The sequence below is a fragment of the Pygoscelis adeliae genome, unplaced genomic scaffold (assembly GCF_000699105.1).
Source record: "Pygoscelis adeliae isolate BGI_AS28 unplaced genomic scaffold, ASM69910v1 Scaffold176, whole genome shotgun sequence".
Taxonomy (NCBI): Eukaryota; Metazoa; Chordata; class Aves; order Sphenisciformes; family Spheniscidae; genus Pygoscelis; species Pygoscelis adeliae.
The window spans coordinates 236,439-263,477 of record NW_008824899.1 but is presented as its reverse complement, the minus strand read 5'-3'; the positions used below and the strand labels follow the sequence as shown (position 1 = coordinate 263,477).

The following is a 27,039-nucleotide window of genomic DNA, read 5'->3' as shown; positions in this document are numbered from 1 at the left end:
ATCCTAGATGGGTTCGTCGGTTGATGGTGATGGACGTGAGCGTACCCAGACGCGAGCTGCTTCTGTTTTAAGACATTTTCCTATTTATTGTCTTTAAGCACCAGTTTATGGCAGCGCTGTAGAGATTTCTATGAATGACTCTGAGAGACCACACATTTTATTCACAGATTGACTTGCAAACCTTAGAAAGAGGTCGGTGACATGGGGATTTGACCTAATATCTTGCTAGAACTAGTGAGCAAAACAGAATAAGAAATATTTTTAAGAGCTAGATTTATTTTGCTTCTCTTGAAAGTATTTTGCCACTGAAATCTTTGCATCAGCCAATTGCTGCAGAAGTTTTGCATAATCCAAACCAGGCTTTTGTTAATACTTCACTGGTATCCTTTCATCCAGCTGAATGTGTTTTAATTGATTTGGAGGGATTATACTGAAGGCTAAAGTTAGTCTTTATTAGCAGGAGGAGAACAACAATAGGTAATTTTTTTATTTTTTATTTTTAACAAAAGAGCAGTATTTAATGTGGCAGTGAGTGCTTTCAGTAGTGTTAGGTATTCTGTGGAGGAAAAATAAAATACCTGTCAAAAATGTGCTGATTACGGCAGCTTGTCCAGAGCTAAACTCATTGTAATAAAACCTCCTGGACTGGAACGGGGTGCCGTTCATGCTGCTTGCCTCCTGAGTTGTTTTGCAGCGTGCAAACCCAAAGCCAACAGCTGTCAGGTCGCAAACGGCTGAAGAGCTGTGTCACGATGCGCCACCCAGCTGCAGGGCTCCTGTCCTTTGGAGGTGTCAGCCGGGCCCTGGCAACAGCCCCCGGAGCCTGGAGGAGCTGAAAACGTGGGATTAGAAGAGCTTACATCCTTTGACTTTGTACCGGATCACTGGATCGAAATCACTTTGATAGGTGCTTTTTGAGGATTTTGCAGGGTTGGTTGTTTTTTGATTTGTTTGGTTTTTTTAAGTCTCTGGAACTATACGCTAGGCTTCATGCCCTCTAGTTTTGCAGCAACACTAGTATCAAGTTTAAAGTGGACATGAAGACAATCAAGGCTACACCTACATATCCGCGGGGTTCTCCTTCATATGATGCAGAATATCACCTATAAATCATTATCAAAGAAAATGACTCCCTTCCCAATGTGATGCGGTTGCTTTGGGAACAAGATGCCTTTCTTGCATGAGCAGCTCCACAGGTCCTTTTGGCAATATAGATGGGTTTGTGAAAGTTCCCCCCCATCAGTAAAACAAGGAATCTACCTGCAGCTTATTGTAGCACACTTTTTTCCCTAATTAGCATCCTAGTGTAATGTCTCTCCTTCCTTTCCCTCTGCCATCGCTAATACCCTAAAAACTAAATTGCCAAACCACTTTTTGTGCTTTTACTATTTAATGACTAAAATGATACAAATGTTAAAAGAAGTCAGTTGATAACACAGGGAAAATGGGAAGACATTGATGAACCGTGCTGCGCAAACTTCCATTTACTTCTATGCAGAATATGTATTGAAAAATATCGGGGGTGGGGGAGGCCTTAATTAAAATGTGCTCGTGATAGCTAGCATTGGGTATGAATTCAAGTAGACCAAACCTTTAAAATTTATTTTACAGGTAAAAGTGGGCATTACATCAAATCATCCATGCTTGAAAGCCATGTCATTTGTTCTTTGTTTTTTGGGTTTTTTTTTAAAGTGTAGCAGAGAATAGTAATAGATTTGAGAGTTTGGGACAAAATTTTTTGGACAAAACCAAAAATTTGGAACAAATTGTTTTGGACAAAACCGGTCCCCGTTGCTGTTGTTTAGGTGCATTTGGCTCCTCTTAATGCCTCTGATGGCACCCAAGGAAAGCACTGATCATCATCACTGATCACAGCCCCATCATCCGTTGGGTCCCCAGGGCAGCACATAATGAAAAAGACCTGAGTGCTTACTGACACGGATAAGCTGTGATAAACCAAGTAGTTATTCTTATTTTCAGTGTAAGTCAATTTTCAGTAGTAGAAATGTTATTTTGTGGTATTGCATTTCTCCCCCCAAATTCTCTTTAATTGACCTTGTTTATTTGGACTTCGTCCATATAAATATAGGCCAGAGGAAAGTAGCAGCATTGAGAGCAGCTTCTTAGGAATATATGATTTTTTTTTTTCTTTTCTTTTCCTCTTAACATCTTGTATTTTTAAGCTCAGGTAATAGTGGAGATTTCCAGAGTAAGTATCTTGTGATGTGCCTACCTTGGATTTAATTGCAAACTCTTTAAGGAGAGTTTAGCACCATTCCACTGTGAATCAACAAGTACAATTAGCAATGAAGAGTTTTTTACATGCAAATCAGTCATGTTTACCGAACAATCTCCCTCAATGAGTTTATTTAAAAAAAAAAAAAAAAAAAAGAAATGAAGAAAAAGAACAGAAAGAAGAGCTTAGAGGTAGTTATGGTCCTGCTAGTGCTCAACCTTCTTGACCCTTCAAGGTACTGACAAAAATTTTCTTGTAGTCAAAAGCAGCAAGATACGTAACTGGGAGAGCTGAGGGGTCTGAGACAGCCGTGGATGAGCTGCTTATGTCCTACACGCAGTTCCATTGCTGCCTTTTCTCAAAGGATATTGCATGAGGTCAGTGATTTAGCTCCCCCAGCGGTATTCTCCTGTACCTGACTTCTCACTTCACTTGGCTGCAAAGTGCCAAATTTCAGTGACCAAAACAACTTGCAAGATCTGGGAATACTGTGAGGTTTTTTCTTCATTTTTATTTTAGTATGTGGTATGTCATCTCCGTATCAGGGAGAAATGAAAAGGTTTTTTGTGGATGAAGTAGGTAACATGCCATTAAGGAATTCTTAGAGGAAAATAATTGCTTTAAAGACCTTAGGCACAGAGGTTCTGCATTATCAGCTAATGCCCTAAAATTACGTTTACTCGCTGGGTTAGCACTTTCCCCGTATATGGCTTTCTATCTGTTAATGAGCTCATGTTCCTTACGGGCAGTAAAGTATTCTGTTAGGCTTCAGAAGTAAGCATCTTCAACATCTCTTGTGAAGATTATTGAAACCAGGTAAACAAACAAAACCCCCCAGATTCTGTAGTTGTCCACATTCTTGCGTTGTTGTTCAAACGGTGTAGAAAATGAAAATGGACTGAGTTTCTAGTTTATTTCCTATTAGAGGAGTGCAACGCAATCACCTTTTGTTTCTGATTAATGTAGTTTAAATAGCAGATGAGCATGTAATACACGCAATCAAAAAGTGTGTAGGGTTTATACAGCCTTGAGTTTTGTGTGTACTTCTGGAGTAAGGGTTATAATGTGACTTCTTAAATCCTCTGCTTTGTCAGAACATCAGCATTCCTGAGCAGAAGGGTTTACCTTCTTAAAAAACCTTATTTATTTACTTTACCATTGAATCCTGGAAAGCGTTATTGTGAGGAGAGACGGGAAAGGAAAGTTTGTGGGGACCTTTTTTACCCCACCAGCACCTGCCTTAAATGTGTGTTGATGTGGGATAGGTGTTAACTTAAAATTGCCAACCAATTCACTTTTGTATCCAATGAAAACTGAAAGATGTGGAGTGAAATTATTTATGCCTTTTAATTAAAAAGAAAGAAAAAAAAAAGCCCTAAACTAAACAAAACCAATCCCCACACCCCCAGAAAACATCTGTTTTCATGTAGAAAGCCAGTTGCCTACTAGGCATTTATCAGGGACTAAGACCGCTGTAGGAAATCAGTATTACATCCATCAGATGTGCATTTCTGACCTAAAGATTTTTTAAAATATTTTGCATAAATTAAAAAGTTAAATCATGCATAATATGTGCATAATTTCATCCTTTTGTAAATGATGTTCCCACAGTTAATGATTAAAGAACATCATGCAGTCCCTTGGTTTTGAACAACTAAACCTTCCGCGGCTGCGTCTATAGATAGATATTCCTTAAGCTCAGCAAGGGGACAGGAGCGCGCGCTAGCCCTTGGCTATGAGCCGCTCCCTGGTTTTTTTGATTACTTAAGAGGGCTGTTCAGGACAGAGTATCAGCCTATATGAATACTATCAACCATCTTGAACAAGTCAGATTATTTAATTAGCCCTATTAAGACGCTTCTATTTTTATAACTTACTTATGAGTGCTTTTGCTAAGCTTAGGAGGTCCAGCTTCAGATTTCAAAAAGCACTTTCAGCTCATGTTGTTGTTAGTAGTCTTGAGAGGTTTTATACCATGACTCCACAACATTGTCATCTTAAGAAAACACAAAGGGGCTCTGAAAAGCAGTTGAAGCTGGGCAACACACTTCTGCAATCCTGGCCTGCAGGTTTCAGGTGTAGGACATTTACGATGCCCGTGCATGATGGACATTTGCTCAGTTTGCAAAATGTGGGTTGTGCACCTTTGCCTTAGACCACCATAATCCAGAGGATGGTTATTTCTTTTAACACCTGTATTGTTGAAGTGTTTTGGTTACCCCCTAGGGCAGGAATGTTCCCCACCCATCATTTAAAGACTACCAAAAAATTATTATCTTGCTTGATGTCCAGTGCTGGTAAAATGCAGGCGATGCTTGTTTTGAGCTAGATGCTCTGTCACCGTTTTACAGAGATCCATATACTTGATGTGTTTTTATCTAGATTTTTTTGAGAGGAGCAAGAAATTATTTGATGAAATAACTATCAAATGCGGTTTTTTTTTTAAATCTTTTAAAGCAACGGTGTCCAGAATCTGATACCCGTGTCATGGCTGTACCTTCAGAGTGTTTGAAAAGGCTCTAATTTCATCACAAGGGCAGGACTCCTACTCCGCCACCCCCAAAATTAAATTCATTTGCAAAGAAAAAATACGCTTTCAAGTGTAAAATGTTCATGTCTGAATTCAGTCAGTGGGCTTTTCCTTTCTGGCTAACCCACGCCTGACTAGTTTGGAAGAAGAAACTCCCCAGTTATGGAATAACTTTGTGCTTTGTAAAAAAAAACTTCACTGGTGGTAAGTGCTGGCTTGTGGCTCAAAGCTTTTGTTGTTGTTTTGGTGTCAATGAAGAAAGAGTTAATTAAACAAAGATCAGTCCCAAGGTGATGCTGAAACAATATATGGATTTGGAAGCAAGGTTAAGGTGTTTTGAAAGCAGAGGGTATCTGTGCCAATTATGGTTCCATCCAAAACTACCCAAAACAAATGTGGTTTGGATAAATCCAGGCAGATGGCATCTGCCAGCTCACATTTGAAGATCTTACCCAACTTTAGTTGCAGGTGAATATGCAAAATTGCATCCTTTTACTTAGCAGAGAAGTCTATATAATGCACTCAGCATGTATGTCATCAGTAAATTATTTTAATAGCAAAAAAGGCTTTATTACTTTTGCTCTTGTTTTATTGCATTTGCTGCTCTACATTCAATATGTACAGCATTGGCACAATATAGCTTGCATGCTAGCTAGTGCATTAGCAGAAGAAATGGTAACTGTGTTCCAAGACCATAATACTTTGATATTGGTACTGTTAAAGCCAGGAGGAAAAAAGAACAAAAAACCCCAACAGTTGTTGCATTTCAGGCTGTTGCACAAAGCTAGGAAATAATAGCTGATAAATGAAGCAAATTTAGTTCTGGAAGGTACCGAGATGAGACAGAATTCATATGGATTCCAAAGTACCAGGGCTTTTTTGGAGTCAGCTTTCAGGTTAAAACAGAACTGTGAGCAATTCAGGATAGCAATACAAATTAAAAAAACAAAAAAAGGGATGATAATAAGGAACGTAAAAGATACTTGGCATAGTACTTTAATATGGAGGATGCTGATTAAATTAACTCTGCATATAGGTTTAGGCAACGCTGAAAAAAATTCCACTCCTTGCTCCACAATTAAATATTGAACAGTACACTGAAATAACATGGAATTAGAAAACTGAGATAAATTTCATGTGGATTAATGTTATTTTGGTAAGTGTGTTGAGTAAACTGCTCAACGTAGTAATCTGATTTGCCTACGTATATAACTGTCTAATAGAACGGATTTATGCGTGGTGCTAGAGAGCATTGCATGCTATAACTGCAGCACTGTAAGTAGAAGAGTCTTGGAAGAGACAGGCATGACATGGAGCGGAATAGAAATCTGTATAAATACCAAAAGAAAAAAATACCGAGTTTAGTTTGAAATCAATCTTTCACTTGCCAAATTAATCTTAATATTATGCATGTTGCGTAAACGTTGCTGTAGAACCTAAGGAAGATCTTGTATGCACAGATGTGTGATTTTTTCCATTGACATCAATTGCAGTAGGAGGACACCAGCTCTCCCTGCAAATCTGGCCTGGTTCTCTGCAGAGGACAGAATCACCTGTCCAGGTTTTCACTCTCTCTCTGGTAGAGGTGAACCAGGAACAACCGAGCCAACTTGTTGAAGTTGCTTTGGATTTGCATACTACTGCCTCACAGTGCATAAATTTCTAATGAAAAGTCCTCATACTTAAGTTTCACATGCAATTATCTCCTCCTCCTTCCTCAAATGGCAACTTTTTATAGCCCGTACGACCTTTGCATGGCATCACCCGAGATGCGCAGTAGATGGTATATACCATTACCAGGCTACCTCTGGCTGAGGTGCCTCAGAAGATGCACGGGCGAGTACTCATTAAGTGTTATTTTACCCTTTTCACAACACAAATTTGGAGTCAACTAGGAGAGAGGTTTTCATGTAAATAGCTTGAAAACCCAGCAAAACCTAGTTTTGTTATTGGAGAGCTGATGGCAAAGACCTAGTAATCTGTTGCCAGTGACCCAGCCATTAAATGCGTCTCGAAATAAGGGGTCCCTATATGCTAAGTTAAGATGAAAAACGGGTCCGTCTCCTCCATCTGTGTTGGTTTTCCTTTCCTGCTCACTGCTCGGAAGCCTTTTGCACAAGAACGTAATGAGGCGCCACGTGCTTAGTCTTGGCTTTCTCGCCCTTCCCTATATTTGTACCTGATGGGAAAATAGAGCAAAATAGTCTTGTTTAGTGCATTACACGGAGCTGAGCACATAGTTGTTTAGCGGAACACGCTCCTTTCTGTTACTTTTGGCATCGTGGATCCAATCAATGCTCCGTGTGAAGGGGAAGACGTGATTTGTGTAAGGTCTGTAGGGAAGCACAGTGCTGCTCCTCCATCTGGGACTTCTCCCCTGCTCAGGAACTGCAGGAGGCATTTTTGAAGGTGAGGTTGAGGGAACAGCACCATGGCACAGGGGGCTTGGGGAGGAACTTCCCTGGGCACATCTGGAAAATGAGGATGAAAAGAGCTGCGTGTTACTGGAAGTTTTTGGTCTGCGCAGTTAGATGGATCCCTGGCAGGAAAATTGCTTGCAGGCTGACTGCTGAAACCATCAGTCCCGGTGTTTGTCACTGTTTTTTCTTGTTGTCTTCCTTCCTTTATCACTCTTAGGGAAACGGACAGGCCAAGCACTGCCAAAATCCTCTTAAAATTGAATTGCATGTGGTATACATTCCTTCCTGGCTGAGATACTGTCCAAAATATAAAGCACTTTTTATTTGCTGTTCCTGTTGAAAAGATTTCCTATCTCAGAAGGCTGTAACTCCATGACTTCTCTCCCTTTCATAGTTGACACATATCAAAGTTGTGAAAACTTGTTTTCCAAGTAATTAATAATAAAGAAAACCTGGAAGTGCGATACTGTCAAGTTGAACAAAGAAAAAGGTGAAGCTCATGACCTGAATAGTAGTAGCTTCTGAGTGGGTTTCCTATCAGTGCACTGCAGATGTGTGGCATTGTTTTGAACTAATTTTTCCAACTTTATTCATCAATAAGACCAATATTTTTCATAGTTAAGTTATGTATGAAAAAGTGGGTATTTTATTTTTTCCCCTCTTTTTTTTTTTTAGTTTTTAAAAGCTTGATACATGCAGCGTTGGATCAAGGCACATACAAGACTGGCCAAAGGGCGTACAAAGCACTTTGGTTTTTAGTTGAAGAAACAAATGATTATGGCAACAAAGAGTGGCTTGGGGTTTAAACATGAAATAGCTCATAGTTCAGTAGGAAGGCAGAAAGAAACATGTTACCTTACAGATTTATCAAGGAATTTCTGGAAAACTGTGACAGTAATGGGCAGTATTCCTGACTGTAATGGCAGTATATCAAACACATACCTGTATACTCTTTGAGTATACGCTTTAAAATAGCTGTATTCCCCAATTGTTTGTTTACCTTTGTGACTAAAGTTTTTGAGACCTTGCTTACATTGCCTGGGTTTTTCGTCCTGTTCTTTTTTCTTATGAAACTGCACTTGCAACCCTTTTTCTGTTCAAAGCAGTTTCTAGGCGTTGTCTCTGTCTTCCTGCCCTTGCCTCTCAAATGCCTGGGGCCATCCATCACTGTTTTCTCTGTAATAAGCAGACCGCTGGCTTTGATAACCAGAAATCTATCCCTAAACCATATCTACCCCCTTGGTTTGTAGAGCCTAGCGCATATTTTTAAATTCCTTGTTAGGAATTTGATTATGCTTTCTTCCAGGGATCAATTTTTTTTCACACGTGTCAACAGCTTCAGTCTCATGCTTGTTATTGATTTGATTGTTTTCATTTAAATTGAATTTCACCATTGTTGAATGGATATATCCAGACAGCTGATATTGCCCATTACTACACGCACTTTTGTTTATTGAATATTGTTGTGGGTTACAGATTTAATAGACCCAGCATTGAAAGTTCTGTGAGTTTTCGCAACCACTTCTTGATCTTCCTGATTTGCCAGGTTCAACATTATTTTATTGATACCAAAGTGAAAAATGGCCTGTGCTTACACTTACAAGGATCTCAGATGAATGTTCTGACTGCTCAACACGGCAAGAAAATTCACTTTCACAGTCAACAAGTCATCTTACTCAGTAGAACACAAAAGTTAAATGGTCTGTAACTTCAATATTAGCAAGGAAAATACAGTACAAATTACTAAAAAATACTAAAATATAGAATTGTGGTCAGGTATCCCCACTACATTAATCGCAGCAGTAGCCTGAAATTTGAAACTTTTAATAAAAAGTTCTTAAATATAAATTATATGGCAAATGTACAGTACATTGCTTTGTCAGTCTTTTAATCCAGTGTTTTGCAGTAGAACAGCAACCGTTAAGTCAGTCTTTTCTTGTTTTCTTTAAAAAACAAAACAAAACCAAAAATCCCAACAAAATCCAAACCAGTCTTTCGTGTCCTTCAGTATCATGAGTGTGAATGATCTGAATCTGGAATACCACTGTCTCTGTAGCTCCTGTTACTACTGCTTTCACTGTGGCTGTTCTTGTACAGATTCATGCCGTTAGGTGGGAAAATGGTGTGTATTACAAACTCCTCCTTGGACACTTGGTCGTTGGTTATTGGTATCATCTGGAAAGAAGTCTCCCTGATTTCTAGGATGGAGTTATCCTTCTTGGTTCCCGCTTCGGCGTAGTCGTCTTTTCTCCGGCGTCCCTTGCTGTAGGCGCAGTTCCGGGAGAACAGGGACCCGTTTCTGTGGACGTACCAGCAGACCAGGGCCAGCAGCGCTATGGCCACCAGCGCCACCGCGCCGCCAATGATGGCGGCCAAGGGCAAGCTGGAGTTTTTGTAAGGTTCCTTCTCCTGCTCCCGGTTGAGGGTCGTGGTAGGGTTGTACATCTTAAGGGGTGCGGTCTCGGTCTCAATGCATTCGGGCGTTTCGTCGGAGAGATAGATGTTGCTGGTTTCCATGGGAACCATGCATACACGGTATGGTGATTCTGGTTCGAGAGCCGTGAGCAAGTAGTCGTTTCTGTCGCCTGTAACTATCGTTTCAGTTATAGATCCAAAGGCAGGGCTGTGACCCATCTTGAGCCAGCTCAGTCTTAAAGCAGTCATTGGTAGTGCAACTTTCCAGGAGATGTGAATAGTCTCCGTGCTTACGGATTTCACAAATATTGTAATGATTTTGCGTACCGGGCTTGCTGTGGTTCTGTAGTTTTTATTCAGGTTGGGAGTCTTGATGTCTGGTTGTTTGGTCACAGAAATCGGCCAGTGTCCCTGGGCCGGGTATAACGTGTTTGGTACCGCAGTAGTGATTTGGATGGTGCTTATCATGCCATCGTCCTTACAATCAAATAGTTCCGCGTTGAGGTCTTTGATAGCCATTCCACGTACTTTTTCTGGTGCCTGACACATCAGTCCACGTACGTTAACTTTTAAAGGCAATGACTGTAACCAGTCACGTACCCATTTCATTTTGCACCCACAGTGCCAAGGGTTGTTGCGAAGAAACAGCTGAGTTATGTTGTCCAGATCATCAAAGACACCCTGAGGTAAATTGCTAAGATTGTTATTGGACATATCTAGTCGATACAACTGCCTTAAATAGGAGAAAGCATTGGGTGGCACACGGTTGATGTGGTTTTCTTGAAGATAAAGCTTTCTTAGGTTTGTTCCCGGCAAATTTACCGGTGCGGCTGTGAGTGAATTGCGAACCAATGACAGTTCTGTAAGATTGACTAGATTCATGAAGACTTTGTCTCCTAATCCATGATTATTTAGGAGATTTCCGTCTAAAACAAGGCGTTTCAGATTTGTAAGGTCTTGAAGGGACAGCTCTGAAATCGTGGAAATACGATTATCATCCAAGCGTAGCTCTTCTATCGTTTTAGGCAAACCCCAGGGAATGGTGCTAAGGTGGTTTCGAGAGAGAAAAAGAAGTCTGAGATAGATGTTGTCCCGGAAAGCTCCATCCTCGATGCTAACAGCGGAAACGGAATTATCATCCAAATGCAGTTCTTCCAGATAAGGAATTTGTGAAAGTGAATCATAAGTAATGGTCCTTATATTATTCTCCTGCAAATGCAGTTCCTTAACGTACTTAGGGAGGTTAGTGGGGAATTCATCTAGGCTGTTGTGGTATAAATATATTCTTTCCACCCTAAGCAAGTTCTTCAGTTCTGAAGGAATCCCAGCATTATTTATTTGATTGTTCTGAAGGAAGAGGGTGGTAGCATCCTCTGGGATTCCTGTAGGAATAGACGTCAAATCGCGATCATTACAATATATGAAACCCACATCACAGCGACATACTGAAGGGCATGGTTTGGCACTAACAGAATGAGGTGCCATGTCAAGTAACAGCCCTATTTTAGTCCAAACTAGGAAGATGCTCCAGGTTACACTAATCATGGTCAGGAATGATGAGATTTGTATACAGTTCTGATCTTCAACAATCTAAAAAAACCAAACAAACAAAATTATCCAGATCATCAATGAAGAAACTGCAATGAAAATTCAACATTACCGAAGACATCTGAAACATGCACATTAAACTAAAATTCAAGCTCATAGACACATTTTACTTTCTTTTCCTTACATCAAGAATTCTACTACTTCTTGTACTAATTCAATTAAGTTAGTAGGTTATCTGCATAGTAATTGAAAATAATATAATCAAGTATGTCTGATCTGTGAGTTGTTTTGCTTAAGCAAGAAGGCTCTTTGTAAGGATTCCTTCACGTTTCATGTGTAGAGACAATCTTTGCAGACACCAGGTGAGTACAGAGCTGAAGTCACACCAGAGTTCAAGTGAATCATTCTATATCTGAAAGGTAAGAAGTAATTCCTAAGCCAGCTAACCACCCAGGAGCCCTTAAGTGAACTACAAAACCCTTAACCAAAATCACAAGTTTAGTGGTAGCTATTTTGGAGGTTCAAAAAAGTCCTAATGGCAAAGCATAGAATGCAGACAAAAGAGCAAGGGCCAGCTAAAGACTTTTTTTCCAAGGTTTTCCGAGTGCTCAACGTCACGTTGTGTATCTTACAAATACTGCAGCCTACTTTTCTTGGTTTTTGAAGTGGAATGTTTAGAACAGCGAGCGTTAGAATTGGTAGGTACCTAACAACCTGATGTAGCTGGTAGAGCTATGGCTTTCTAGTTGACTGGATGGAATATTTCATTACATGCTTAATTTCATGTTTAAATATTTGTCATTCTCCAAAGTCTTCTTACTAAGCAGCACACTAATAAGAGACTATTTGGCAGGTTTAACCACATTTTCCCATCTTATTAGTTCCTCCTGTGCAGGGTAGGATAATGTAAATTAACTCTTGAGACTGAAATTGTACTTTGGATTGGTAGTGTGTTTGTACATTGAGCTCAGGTAATTAGCATTTTTATAGCTTATAAGACAACACAATTCAATTACCATTGTAATTAGGGTTGTGAGAACTTCTGCAAGATGACCTATGCATTAAGCGGTGTCATGACCTTTTCTCTTGTGGGTTCATATATTAATTGAACTTTATTCTCTGAGGCACGAAAAGGAAAATAAATTAATATTGATCCTACCGTATTTAAAGGTATGAGTAAATTTTGTGCTTGAGGATATCCAGTAAAGGAATGTCTTTCTTGCGAGTCAGTCTTACGGTTTACTCCATGGAGCTGTGTTTTTCTCGGCGTCGTTTACTCAGACGGTCCTTCTCGGTGGTGTGTGTTTCCTGGCTCCTGGCACGATACTCAATGAGCATTCCAACCAAGATTTATCATGGTACATAAGCACACCAGGCTGGGGCGTAGAAAAGCTTCAGCTTCCCTCTATTTTTGTCCTTGTGTAAAGTCTGTGAATGAAGAGCCTCTTTTGTTTGGTTTAATGCCTTTAGCAGGAATTACTTTCTTTGTAACTCTTACAAACTCTTCTGTGCAGCGTAGTAGTCGGAGGTGGTAACTTCAGCGCCGCGCGATGAAAACTATTCATTATGCTGAGGCTTGAAGGATGGTAGCCTCTTCAGGAGGTCACAAACGGGGCTGCTTTTTCCTGTCCAGAATTATCCAAGTACAAACTTTGTACAGTAGCTACATCCTGATACATCCATGCCTCTTTGAGAGAACCATTTTCCGACTCTCACTTTTTAACGCTTCTTCCAAATTTGTAATGCAGGAAAGAATTCCTCCTGCGCTGCAAGAATGCAAGTTACTCTACCGTAGAAACGTTAGGCAATTCAGGTGGTTTTCTTCATCAAAAAAAACCCCCACAAAAATACAATTTCCTTCCCAGAAAACTCCCTTTTTAAAGCTTTCCTTGAACTCTTAATTTCCTGTGAAAGTAAAAACAAACAGAAAAAAATTGGAATTAATAACAACTGGTGGACATTAGTATTCAGAGTTGTGTTGCATCCCCTATATAAATCATGCTATGCTTATTGTATACGTGACTATCATGTCTTGTTTTCCCAAAATATTGGTATTTTGGCAAAATAGAGCTCTTTAAGAACATATTTTGCTGTTTAGTCTCATGTTACTGCAGTTTTGCTGGAACTATCTTTTCCTTTCTTCCAATAGAAAATAAAGGTATCCTGAATTAATAGACAGTAACAAAACCTTGGTAAATGATGTTTCCCACTTGAGGCTAAAACGGTTGCTTGCTTTATGTTCTTGGTAAACTGAGGTAGAAGATGATCCTAGCCTTCATTTTAAAAGTAAAAGGAGCTAATTACCATTCAGTAGTTATTGGATGAAAGGGGAAACGTTTTTTGCTAAAATACTGTATTCGTATTTCACGTTTGCAACATGTTGATTTTGAATTGGGGACAAGCTAGTCATCTGTATCAACTCTTTGACAACAGGGTTACCTATGAGAGTTTTGTCCATGAAATGTGCTCGATATGCTAAGCCGTCTGAACTTTTAAGCCATTGTATTTGTCATTTTGCATGGTGGAATCTGTGTTTAGATTAGCATTTTATCTGATTTTTCTCATTTAAAAAAATATTCTCAATCTTGGCTGTTGCCGTTTCTTGAAGAACTTAAATTCTTTGGTTATTTTTGAATGGTACGTTTTAACTCTGGCTACTTCATATCACTATTGCAGAAAGTATCAGGTGAGATATCAAGTCTGTGTTCCCTGAGAGCATGTAGGTAGTAAGTCTGAAATAGAAATGGTTAAATCTGAAATTAAAAAAATCCTTAACATTCACTTGCTTCTCCTTTTCGTGATCGCATGTTGTCTGGTGAACTGAGCACAATCCTCAGTACTGACATGCTAGGAAGAAACAGCATGCTGAGTAATGCTTGCTTAGCTCCCTTCCTATGAGCTTAACTAGAGTAGCTTCTGGTCCTTCATAAAATATTAGACCTAAACAGAAACAGTCTCTGTTTTAAAATACTGTCTTTTGCAATTTGAAGCACATCCATCATGAAACAGATCGGTAATACTCCTACAGCAACAGGAAATATGCAATGATACAAAATTACTGACATAGATACAAATTATGCTGCTCTTTTTCATAGAAAAATGTTGACCATTTAAAAAAAAAAAAAAAAGGCCCCCCTCTTTAGAGATGGTGTTACTGTCTAGCGAGGGAATGGTAAAGCCTTTTCTCTCCGGACGCTGCTTTCATGCTCATCTGAGCTTTGTTTTTGCACCTTGTTTTCAGCAGTTGTGTAACAAAAATAGTAACTTAAAATGAGAGACCCCCACTGTGGCATAAATATTTTAACATATGCTTTATTTAAGGCGAAAACTCAATTTGCATGTACACATACAAGGGGATGCATATTTTTTGGCAGCTTATGCAACCAGTATAAAATGGAACAAAAAGGCTCCATATTCTTGCAGCGTCCGGTTTTCTTGGTCTGTATTACTGAAGCGTTTGGGGAAAGAAGTCCAGGATTTATTCCTAAAACTTTGAAATAAACAGATGCTTAACAGCTGCATGAAAAATCTTATCTCTTAGGAGCTAATGTGAAGTTGTGATAGAGCGTATTTGCTGGAAATATATTGTGAAGCAGGAATATAAATTTGTTAAATAGGCCTTTGAAGGCTACAATAACTTCTAAGTACTTAAAAAAAAAAAACCCACCATAAATTTTCTCTAGAACTTATACAGCTGTAAAAAACATGTTAGTATTAAGCAAAACAGAGGCTCTAGTATGTATACTTTCATGTGTGGATGTATATATGTAATGTAAGTTCATTTGTTTTACCTTCCTAGCATATAAACTGTTTCCTCTTTGCTCCACTTCATAGTCATCCCTTCATTTATTGCTGCTATTATAATAGCAGTAATGCGTAGGATTAAAATGAAAGCACTAAAGCTCATTAAGTTCTTGGAATTTTTCTTATCCCTTCTCTCAAAATTACATGAAAACAAGAGAGAGAAAAATAAAAGCAGGTCTCTTTGGAGAAGACGACACTGTTTCAAAAATGTGGATTAAGACTATACCCCCCACTCCCTCTCCTAAACTTAGAATAGTTTTCTTCAGGTTCTGATTGTTTGATATCTCGCACTTCCCTTTTATATCTCAAGCCATAGCTGAAAACAGTGTTTTTGCATATCAAAGGCTCCAGTGATCTGTCTACAGAGAAGAAGGGAATCCTGCTGCCATGCTCCAACTTTCCCCTTCTTGAGCTGTCTCTAAATATTCCCTGACATCAAGTCATTATAGCTGATCCAGCAGGATGAAAAGAAAAGTGACCCCCACTGGTACAGACACTGTGTCCACGTTTCTGCAACATCAAATTGGGAGCCTTCATGGACACACGGTTTTGAAAGAAGCCATTACTTTTGAACAGAGCAGGTTTTAGAAAGTATGTGCTAAAATTCATTTTTAAATGCAAAAATGACTTTTTTTTTGGTAACAAAAGTAACGTCAGAACACCGAATAGCGGCTTTTTTGCTTATCTTTATTCCGAGTTGAATGTTTTCATGAACTTTGCTGAACTGCATGGTTAAATTACTTTTCCTGGGACACTGTGTAAGCAAGTGTATTACTACAGATAGCGGTAATGCGTGAGCCTTGCGCGTGTACTTATCGCTGTGGTACAGCTAAGCAGGGGGACATCTTATTTTAAAGTGTTCAAAGTAATTTGCACTACACAAGAAAAATGTACCAAAGAACAACATTATATTTACTACAAGGTACGGACTCCAGCTGCACTCCCTGTACTGTAGGCAGGCGACAGCAAAAAAAAAAAAGTTTTGGTATATTTGAAAAGTTGGGAGTTTTTCTAAAAATGGTGCCAAAGAGATCTTTTCTTTCCAAGCTGTGATAAAACGTGAACAAAATCAAGACCTGCCTCACTCGAGGTCACACAATGCTTATTTGAATTTCTAATCTACCTCTGTGTTCTCCGGCAGGAACTCTGGTAGTTCAGCGGCTTCTTTCTAACCATCAAAGTAACAGGGGGAAGGGAAAGAACTCGGTATTTTTGGGTTATAAATGACAACAGTATCATTTAAAGTTAACATTAGAATATACGTATTTGATTAAGCCTAACAATTTTGCTTAATCAGTGTACTTAAATTCCAGAATTACCTCTGTATTTGTTTATAACCCAAAATGTATCAGAAACATAAAACATGCTTATCATCATTTAAAATATTTGCCAAGTCTATCTGTTGCATATATTCAGTTTAGCTTACAAAGGTCATGCTGCCTCTTAAATAGCTTCACCAACTTTAAAAAAAAAAAAAAAATTCCACAGTGCTAATCTACACTTAAAACAATGCCCAGACTTTGTTTTCTTTAAGTGTATTACTCAGGGTTAGTTCACAGTGACAGCAAAATGCTTTCTAAGCACCCTGTCTAGGAGCTGCAATTTCCACGATCATCATATTTCAGGAAGGTGCCCCAGTCTTTTGTTTGGTGGTAGGCAAGCAGAAGGTCCTCTAGCTGTCTTTCCAAGGGGTAAAGAATGCAAAGGAGTTTGTTAAAGTGAGAGTGAGCCCTTCGGTCAGGTTGTATCTCTGTGTTTTGGTGAAATTTGGGGTTTTTCTTCTGTTGGAGGAGGTTTTACTTGTAGAAAATTTGCCTGCCCCCCCCCGTAGTTGAATATAATACTGCTTGTTGAATATAATACTGCTTTTGTCTTCCTAGTTCTCTAACTCTTATTGTAAAAAATGCAAATTTTGATGTGATCTTCCCTCAAATGCAAGTGAATCTGACTTAGAAATGGATTCTGAGTAAAAGCTTGACTCCATGCCCAAGATGAGCCAAACCAGTATTTACTGTAGAGGATGGAAACGAACTAAGGGTTGTTCTCTTCTGAAGTTCACTTTTAAAACCTTTCCTGGTTTTGAAGATGCTAGGTTGAAGAGATCCAGACTATTATACTACTCCTCCTCACGCTCTTGTTTTGACTACTCTGCTTCTGCAAAGGTTGCACGTTAAAAAAGCACTTTGATGGGGAGCGTGTTGCAATGGCTTTTTGTTTTGTGTTTTAGTGCTCTTTGAGTTTAGCCAATTATGGCTTCCAGGTTTTCTTTTGAGAGCTGCTGCTGAGGTAACTCGCCGGTGCTTAAAATAAAAGAATAGAGAACAAATGCTGCCACTGTTTCAAGGTAAAATCAATTTTTTTCCCCTCTTGACAAGTTTAGGTGGAATTATACCCAATAGGGAGTTCCTAGCACAAAATGTTAGGCATGTAAAAATATTACTTAAACACTGGATAAAGTTTCAGTGGTTTTGTTCCTTTCCCTTTTAAAACAGTTGTTTGCTTATCTCCCGATTGCTAAATTTGCTCCTCAAAAAATAAGACTTTATAAAACGTGAAGCTGTAAGACTGCTTGAATTCTTACAGCTCATGAAAGGGAGAATAGAGTTTGTGGTGATATATTTACTGAATGCTTTTCAAGATGCCTGCCCTGAGTGGCGTTTGGTCACTTATTAAAAAGAAATGTAAGCAATCATATATTAATTCTTCTGTGCATTCCTCTGCTTTGAAGTGATTAAGGAAAAAACTTCAGAAATAACTAGCCATTAGCATCCATGCTTCCTGCTAGAAGGAGACAAAGATGGCCATCTACCAACTGAAGCCACTTCAAAATAATTGCAATGCAAAGTTTGCAAACTCCAGCAATTGCTTTGATTAGTCACCATGGCCTTACAGAGTATCTTTCAACTTTTAGCAATTGGTGACAAAGGAAAAATGAAAAACAGGCAAAAAAAACCCCAAAGCCAACCCAGAAATGCAACTTTATTTTGTTCTTGCTGTAAAACGTATACACTTTGTTTCTGAAGATTAAAGCTTGCTGTGAGTTTACGACAGAGTTTTTTGCCCACTGGGGGGTGGTACACGCTACAAAAACTGTGCTTTTAAGAGCCACAAGTCAGATGTTTTTTGCTGCTGTCCAGTTTTCTCTGCTTTAATTACAACAAAGTCGCCTGTTGAGAAAAACGGAGGCAGCCTCCAAAGGAGGGAATTTAAAAAAAAAAAAAAAAAAAAATCACTCTGAAAGAGTTCACAGAATCTGCTTTCCTATCCTGATTGTATTAACTACGGTATTTATCTGGTCGTTCTCCAGTTAAAATAAAATGGTATGAAGGTAACAAAAAAAAAAAAAAAAAAGAGTTAGCATTTTAAATATATGCCAAGGGTTGCCACTGTTTCTGGTATACAGGAGGAGCACAGAAGGCAGGGAAAAATACAGTTTTTAGAAGTGATTAAATGTAGATGGAAAAATAGAAAAGCTTGATAACGGCGTGAATGGAAGGATTAGAATAACCTCAGTATATTTTAAGATAATTGGCTTTCTATAAACCCAGGTATACCTTTTGTTTATGAAATATTTGAAGACCGATCTTACACAGGGCTGTATTGTATGGTTTTGGAATAAATTAAAGGAAACTTGAGGGTGTTTTTTTTTTCTTGGAGGGAGGGAGGGAAGGACACTGAAACCTCTTTGAGCATGACCTAATGTGTGGCATACATTGACAAGGAAAACACATACTGACCTTCCTGTTTTATAGCAGATAATTCTTTTCTTTGTACACTTGAATTGACAAATGCATTTTTCACTCTAATTCAAAGAAATGTTCATTAAGACGCCATATCCCCAGGCAATAGATGGTGAGCATAACTGATGCTTCTATCTTTTTGGGCAGTATATTTTCAGCAAGGAAATTGGGGTCAGGGTAACGAACTGTTTTTCTTTTAAGTCTGAACATTTTCAGCCTCCTCTTTCTATACTTTTTCTCTGCATAGAGGATTTACATGGAAATGCAAAACGTGAATCTTCTTTTTCTAAGTGACAATAAGAAAATGCATTCAGCTGACGTGCTTTTTTGCAGGAATACGATTTAATTGTAAAGTAATTCTGCATTTCGGCGTGAATCGGGTGTACAAAATACTCCACTGTACTCTGTTAACTGACCAGAATTGATCCCTTGAAGAAGGGAAGCGACTTGCCTTCAGTCCAAATTAGTAACCCATGGCTAACAGCACTCCACGAATTAGTTAATTACACACACTCCTCGTCGCGTCTGCAACGCTCCTTGCAACTTTGACTGGATGCGCCAGGGTTGCGCTCAAACCCCTTTGCGGTCAGGGAGATTAAAATTTAGGCTACCTCAAAAAGAAGGAGTGAGCCAGGAAGGCAGCCGCCTGTGCAAGAGCAGAGCTTTTATTCGCCAAGGGGGTGATCTTGAAAACTAAGCAGGCACCAAGAGCCCCCCCCAAAATCAGACAGCTGTGCCTAGATGCTATGAGCTGTGACAGATGTTGGGAAGCAGGACTGCTGCGTTGAGCGGTGGTGCGCTGGGAAATGCAGGGATACTCGGGCTTCGCCTTATCAACTAAGTTGCAGCTCCTAATTGCGTTTGAGGAAATTGGTAAAACAAGACTCCGGCCCATCCAGCAGTCGTGAAACGGTTTTCGGGGTGAGGATAACGTAGGGATGAGGTGTGCAAAGGAATCGCTGGATGAAATATTTATGTGCGAGCCATTATAAATGCATTTGCTGCGCTTGTGCGAGGGCAGACAATCACTTAATACAGTGAAAACAGCAGAAAAGTTGATTAAAACTAGGCAAGGACCTTCTGCGTGCCAGGAGGATTATCAGCCAGCTCTTCTTCCCCAAGAAAGTGGGGGGGTTTTGAGGAAATTTGGGCCTGTTGCATTCTTTCTTAACGTACGTGCAACCATTTTGTTCCCCATCTCCTCGCCCGCAGACTTTGTGCGGGAGGAGAGGCAGCCCTGGGAGGGTGCGCAAACGCTCTCGCTTTTTCGTTCGACTCAAACGCTGTGCTCCTTAGTGTTCTCTTTAAATTGTGTCCTAATTAAAGCCTGTGTTGTTAGGCTCATACTCAAAAGTTGCACTTGGAAAATTTTTCTGCCATCGTTAAGATCTAGTGACTTTATTATAAATTTTTTGGTCTAACAAGCTTCTGTATGAAGTTAAAAGGAAGCACCACACAAGTTACTCTTTGCTATGACCTATACCGGTAGTTAGATTTTTTGCTGCACTTTGATAATGATTTGGCTGGTTGGTTGGAAGGGCTGGCGAGAAGTGCTTCCTGGAATCTGACAGAAGAAGGAACAGAAATGGCTAGAATATTGGCTTCCTTTTTCTCTCAGCCTTGCTGAAACAACACAAAGCAGATTTCATTCTATCTCAGTTACAAATGTTTGATGTTTCCACTTAAAACCAGCAGAGAGTTAGAAAAAGTGATTTGCGTAAAATCTGATGCAGAACGTAGTAGCACTCGTGTTTGTGGAGGGGGCTGATACCTTTTTGAAGAATTTGGATGTGCACAGCAAGGAAACAGCCTACAAGTGGACAACGACTAGCTGTTTATGAAACAGCATTTAAAGAAAATTTGCATCCAGTGTAGTTACTGTAGATCTTGGGCAGAGTGCTCACATTTACCTGTCCCCTCACATATACATAGGAAAATAATTCATCAGCTTCTGTAATAGTCTGAGGTGGCAAATATTTTCAGAGCCTGTTAATGAAATAATAAATTACCTTTTGTTATTGTATTTTAATGTCAGCATAGGGGAAAGTAAAGTTCTTACTGGAAGAAGTGTTAACTTGCACAAACTAATTAGTAAGTACAGGTGATATCTTTATGACAAAAACCTGTTTGCATTTTAAAAAAAAAAATTGTATTAGGAGTGAAATATTGTTGTTTTAGAATACGTCAACGTTTTGTGGTATGTAAGGACTGCATTTTCCGTGTTTTTTGTTTGTTTTTGTTTGTGTTTTTTTTTTTTTTTTTTTTTTTTTTTTAAACCCCGGGTGACCGTTTTCAGTTCCCCGGTGTCGGTTGGGCTCCCGACGGGGCGGGCAAGGCTGGGAAGTTCACCCCGCCTGCCGCCTTCCCCTTGCTTTTGGCCCAAAGATCAGGAGCGGGATGTTGCACAAGTGCTTTTAAAAGAAAAATAGGAATAAACCGGTGTCACTTTCCTCAGCCACTGCAAACAAACGGCCGTAAGCGTCGTCGCTCCTCTGGTGTCGCCCTCCAAAAGCACCGGCTGTGCCATAGCGCTTCACTTGAGGCGTCACAGGTGACGGCGGCAGCTTTGGGAGGTTTAAGGGTTTTCTCGAGGTATGAGCGCTTAATGCCGTTCAAAATCAGCAAGTGGATAAGAGCTGCTTGGTTTTCGTGCTCCACCCGGGACGGCGCTCGCTTGGAGATACCTTATCGTGCTTGGCGAGACTGAGATTGAGGACGAGTGAGGCCTGGCCGGTCTGCAGTCTTCAGGGATTTTTCGTTGGAAAACAAACTTTCTAGTCTCCTAGCAAAACCAAAAATTTGTGGTAGTCATAGGACAAGCTAGAAAATATATGCCCTAGATGCTTTTTCGTAAAACCTGGTTTCCTTTTATTCATAGTTTACTAACTCATACAAGTAGCGTTGGATTTGGCAGATGCAGTTGATGTTTCCACTGTTGTTGTTTTTAAATTTTCCATCAAAACACGGGTTTCTTTCAAGGCTGACAGCTGCTGCCTTCATGAGTATCCTGTTAGCGGTGCGTAGGTGATCTTGGTCATCTCCTGCAGCGTTTTGACCACGTGTGCTCGCCAGCACAAGGAGCTGATGTCCGGGGGAAGGCAGGCTCCCGAAAACTGTCTCTGCTGATCCCAGTTGTTCTGCGGTTGCACTTTTTGCTGGTATCAGAAGACAGCAAGGCCAAACTCTGTGAAGTTTAAAGAGAGCTTGATTTCTTTAAGGCTTATAGAAACTGCCAGATAGTTGCACTTTCCGTATAAAGTTTGAATACTTAAATTCCCTTTGTTTACCTTTTGGCAAAAACAAATACAGAGAAGCTAAAAAGTGTCAAACCCATCCTTTCTCGAGAAGAATTATAATAGATTTTTGAACGCTGCTTGATGTATTTGGTATTTAGATGTTTGAAATGTTATATATGTGCTGTATTTATTCAACTAATTAAAAAAAAAATTCTAGATTGATTTTCCTTGACAACAAGGGAAAAGGATTTTTTTCTCTCTATCACTTCAATTCTAATCCTTCCCTGAGGAGAGTAAAAACTAATAATAAATTGTCTTCAAGTTAATTGTCTGTATTGATAGTCCTGGCAGAGTGAGCTGTGCCCTAATCAGTTCGGTATATGCATATACATCTTAATGTATATTTAACATGTTATATGCATGGCTGTATGGATACATATGTACATGTACTATATAAACATAGGTATGCCTGGTATTATAGTGTGTCTGTGTCTTGTCATGCGGGACAGAACAGTGGCCTGTGGTCACGCAGAAGGCATTTTGAGATGCTGTGAATATCCTGTAAATTCTTTTTTAACTGAGATTGTTAAGATTATAGTAGCATTTTTCAAAAACATCGTGTATTTGGTATTTCTCATGGCTGACTTAGTTGTATTAGTTAACAGATTCCAGTGTTATATTGCTAAGCCTTAACATGTATCTGTGGGATATTCATAAAAGATGTATATGGTGCACATTCAGCTATCTTTCAGTTGTATTCCAAGGCTAGCCCAGTGCTTGTGGCACCGTTTAGAAATTACAGTAAATATTCCTGGAGAATTCCAAAGGGCATGTGAGAAATAATTAGATTTTACCAGGTCACAGCTGCTCTAGAGTACTGAAAGGCCTTTAATGTGCTGTTGCAAGCAGATTTTTGACTGCATTCTTTTATGTAAACTCCTTAAATGTACTTCTTAAGAACATGGGTAGCCTTTAAAATACTCTCCACAAAAAACTTGTATGTTGAGAACTTCACCATGTTCTCCGTCTTCTTCTTAAAACGTAGAAATTGAATACTTAAATTCCATTTGTTCACCTTTTGGCAAAAACAAATACAGACAAACTAGAAAGTGTCAAACCTCATCCTTTCTCGAGAGGATTTTTAATAGGTTTTTGAACGTTGCCTTTTGCATTCCAGGAGAATGGAGGAACTGTTAATACTGATGGAGTTACTCATATGTGGGGAATAAAAATATGCATATGTAACACAGATGTATCAAACCCTGGGAATATAATGAGATATTTTAATTGAATTTCTAAGTTAAAATAGTCCTTTAACTGTATTTTGTTTATAGAATTAATTAATGCTCATGACATGGAGATTAGAGTTCTTGTCAGACCTATAGGGAAATTACCTTTCGAAGACATGGCAATCTTGTTAACATTTAGTGGGCTGAGAGACTTTAAAAGGTGGTAGATGGGAAGTTCAGAGTACTTACACTACATAATGTGTTACAAAGAATTTTAATGCAAGTTTATGACAGACATTTGTAAGGTGCTATTAGGTCAATGTGATAATGATGATGCTTCGGGTTTTTTTTTCTGAGCACCCTGGTGGTATGGCAAGATTGCAGTTCGGGGAACTCCCTCAGCCAAAGGTTGACCTGAATGACTCTCGCTACGACTTGACGCGTGTTGTGGATCTACTTCATCCTGCTGTAAATCAGGTTCCAGTCATAAACGTTTCTGGGCAGGACATTTATGAAACGTTAAGAAACCAAACACATTGACCGGGAAGTGAAATTGAATCTGAGATCACTCATCCTCAGTGCAGACGAGAGAGAGCTGTCTTCAGGCATCGAAACTGAACCGTTGTTTCTTCGAGCTTCCCAAGGACAGATTTCTTTTAGATAAAGCTGAGAGTAATAGTTTGATATTCAATGAAATATCCTGAAATGAATGTTAGTGGTTTTTAGCTTCAGGCTTTTATCAGGTTATATTGATTTTTCAAAGCAGGCTGTCCCAAATCCAAGCTAGGCATTGGTTGATTTGTAGAGACATCTAAGGAAAGAAAACACTGTAATACATGAACTTTTGTATGATACACGTCCTAGAAGGTTTTCTGATATTGCCCAAGTACAGTTTCTCAGCAAATACGTATTGCAGTTTGTATTAGAGTTTAATCTTTAAATGATCTGAACCTTTTCAAAATTAGAATCCAATTTTGGATACATTCCTTCAAAAATAAATGCCTGTCAAATTCAGCTTTCAGTATTGCGTATGTACATAGAGTACCTTGTCAAAGTTGGTGCAGCAGCTCTGTATCAAATGCAACAAAAATGAGAACGTAATCGTGCAAGACAGTCTCCAGTAGAGCTAAAAAGGTATGAGGAATCTAAAGCTAAATACTTGTTTAAAATTAGGCGGGCTCAAGAGTGCTTCTTTTTTTTCCCTGACGGAGGAATGTTTGAGAGGTAATAGTTGTAATTGTGATTATTCTTTTGTTCTGTCTGTAAGGGCCAGGAGATTAGACCACTGCACCTGTGTTTTCTGCCATTCCTCTCCCTTCTCTCCATGCTCTCTCCCTGTTCTTCTTTCCAGCTCTCCTAAACAGCCCCAGGGAAAAGCCCTGTCAACTCAGAAGCACCCCTGATGCAACCCCATCTCTTTTTTTCCTAAGGCAAATAAACAGTTTTGCTTATCAGATCATGTGCTATTGATAGCAAAATTAAGTAGCTTAATGGGGTACTTGAAATTGCAAAGCCTATGAGTAAGGTATTTATTTTTTTTTTATTTACAGAACATACGGAAATGGATAGAGCAAGCTGACTGGGTAAAGTCCATACCAAGAAAGTTTGCTCCTAATGCTTAAGGCCGATTGCTTTCTGTATTTAGAAGGCAATTTTGTCTATTTGTTAGTTGTCAAACCATGAAGCCACCACGACAAAGTTTTTAGGAGAAACAGAGCTAACTCCTTCACAGCTATGAAGAATATGGAGTTTTTGCTTGCAAACTTGACAAAGTAAGCGATAGACTTTCTGTACGCTTGACGTGGCTTTGAAAGTGTGTTAAAGGAAGGAAAAATAGTGTTCCCCAGAAACAACCTTGAAAACGTGGAGATTGTTGGTAACGTTCTAGTATGTGCGAGGAAGAATCCTGTAGAGGACAAAACTGCTGTTTTTCCTGGAGGGTATTTCTTGTATTTGCAGATTGAGGTTTTTATGGAGGCAGCCTATACTGAGCCGAACAAAGCGGTAAATGCATGTTTACGCCTGCTTCTATATAAGGGCTCTCAGTAGTAGAGAAATAATTAAAAAAAAAAAAAATTAAACCTCCTGAAATGGCAAAGAAATACTTCCGGTGCAGTTTTGGTCTTGGACTCTTTCTTGCAGCTTTAATTGCTGCTTATGCGACAGCTGCCCAAAGGTAGCCTTTAAGAACAGGGAGATACGCAAGACAGTAGTGATTTGTGGCTGGCTAAGAAAGGGCTTGGGGTGGATGACTCCTTTCCGTCCGTGTTCCTCTTTCTGTTTTGCCTGTTGGTGTTTGTGGACTCTTTGCTGCTCCTACTGTAGACTGTTTAGACACCAAGCAGACATCCGTTCGGTGAAAATTCGTGTTTCCTGTTGGGTTCTTTGGGTCTAGCAGGTGTATATCCATCCATATCTGAAGATTAAATCTCCTTTCTCCATTACTCGAGGAACTGGGCAGTTTTCAGGAGACTTTTGGGATGAAAAATCTGGGTGCTGCAAGTTAAATAACAAATTATGGAAAAGTTATTGTAAGTGCACTTAGATTACAAGTTATCATGAAGCGTTAGTTACCTAGATGTGAGGGTTATTTGATCGAGTGTGACTTCACTTTACAAAATTAAGACCAGTTCTCACATTAAATATCTTGACTCAAAATGAGATTCTCTCAGACAAAGAAATATTTTCACGGAGGAATTAACGTTCCCCTGGTGATGGTTTTTATGGTGGAATTTCCCTTCTTCTGAGGTAGAAGTTTAAACAATGCATGTAGCTAAAAGAACAGTTATATTTCCATATGCAGTTTTCATAAATCTTAGTTCTTCATAGCTCTACACCGAAAGCGTGAAATTCATGTTCTTTCTCGCAAGTTTATTTTCAGGCCACCGAAATGGTTCTTCTCCCGATCCTTTCTCTTTGTTTTGTTTTACTTCCTGATAGCCCCAGAGTTTTTGCCGCCTCTCTCTTTCTTCTCACCATTGTCAGCCTCTCTCTGCCAGGCTTTCTGCATATGCCCTGCCTCTTACCCACCTCCTCTCCTCCTTCTGCAATGCCCAATAGCTGTTCTTCTGCACATCAGACCCACACAGGAGCGTGTACATTCCAGCTCTTTGTGCATTGATCTTCTGCCATGAGAAGCTCCTTCTGCTGAACTCACTTCTCTCCCTCATTGTCCTTCTCCTTTGGCCCCCTTTTGCATGTTAAAGAGTTTCCTATTTTCTTTCCTTCCCCTGTTGGTTCCAAATGAGGTGAGCAGGTTCACGTAGGTCTAATCTTGTAAAATCACAGTGGCCGAGTTCTGTGCAGATCTACAATGTATTAGCTACCCAATTTGAATGTTTAGCATTCTTTGTGAATGTAAAGCAATTGTGTGGACATAGTGCTGGTGAAGGCTTTAGGTGGTGATCTGTTATCTCTAAAAAAATGTACGCCCCCCTGCTTTGCATGCAAATCAAATCAAACCATTAGCATGCTGTTTTGGCCAAGTGCACCACCCTGGTTGTTTGCGTTGTTTGTCTCCAGTCTGTGTTAACATCTAGCAGTAAGCTGGAGTCTGTGCATTTGCTGATTTGCTTATGTAATACCTGGTTTTGAAATTACGAAAGGCTATGTGCCAGTGTTGAATATATGAATAACTCAAAAGTGTTTATTCTCAGGAAGGCCTAAGTTTACATTGTCTGAACAGATTTGTTTAGTCGTAAGTAGGGGTGATTATTCTGTCTTTGTCTATTCAGCAAGAGAGGGCGTTTCAGAAGTGGCTTTGCACGACAGCAGTTAATGTCGTTGGCAGAAAGTTGCAAGTTGGTATGGTGATTAAAAATGAGTTAACAGGAATTTTGAAATTTCCCTGGCCATGAGGAGCGTAGTTACATTTGATTAGA

At 39.4% G+C, this 27,039-nt stretch overlaps 2 protein-coding genes across 2 annotated transcripts in view; one reads left to right on the top strand and one right to left on the bottom strand.

Annotated features, from left to right (window-relative positions):
• Positions 1–27,039, top strand: part of LOC103917527 (O-acetyl-ADP-ribose deacetylase MACROD2-like) — a 269,054-nt gene that overhangs the window by 94,965 nt on the left and 147,050 nt on the right. The window lies entirely within an intron of this gene.
• FLRT3 (fibronectin leucine rich transmembrane protein 3) lies at positions 9,197–12,364 on the bottom strand. Its single transcript, XM_009324673.1, has 2 exons — positions 12,309–12,364; positions 9,197–11,191 (listed from the first exon to the last, which is right to left on the bottom strand). Exon 2 carries the CDS (start codon positions 11,144–11,146, stop codon positions 9,197–9,199), a length of 1,950 nt encoding a protein of 649 aa, XP_009322948.1. The 5' UTR covers positions 11,147–11,191; positions 12,309–12,364.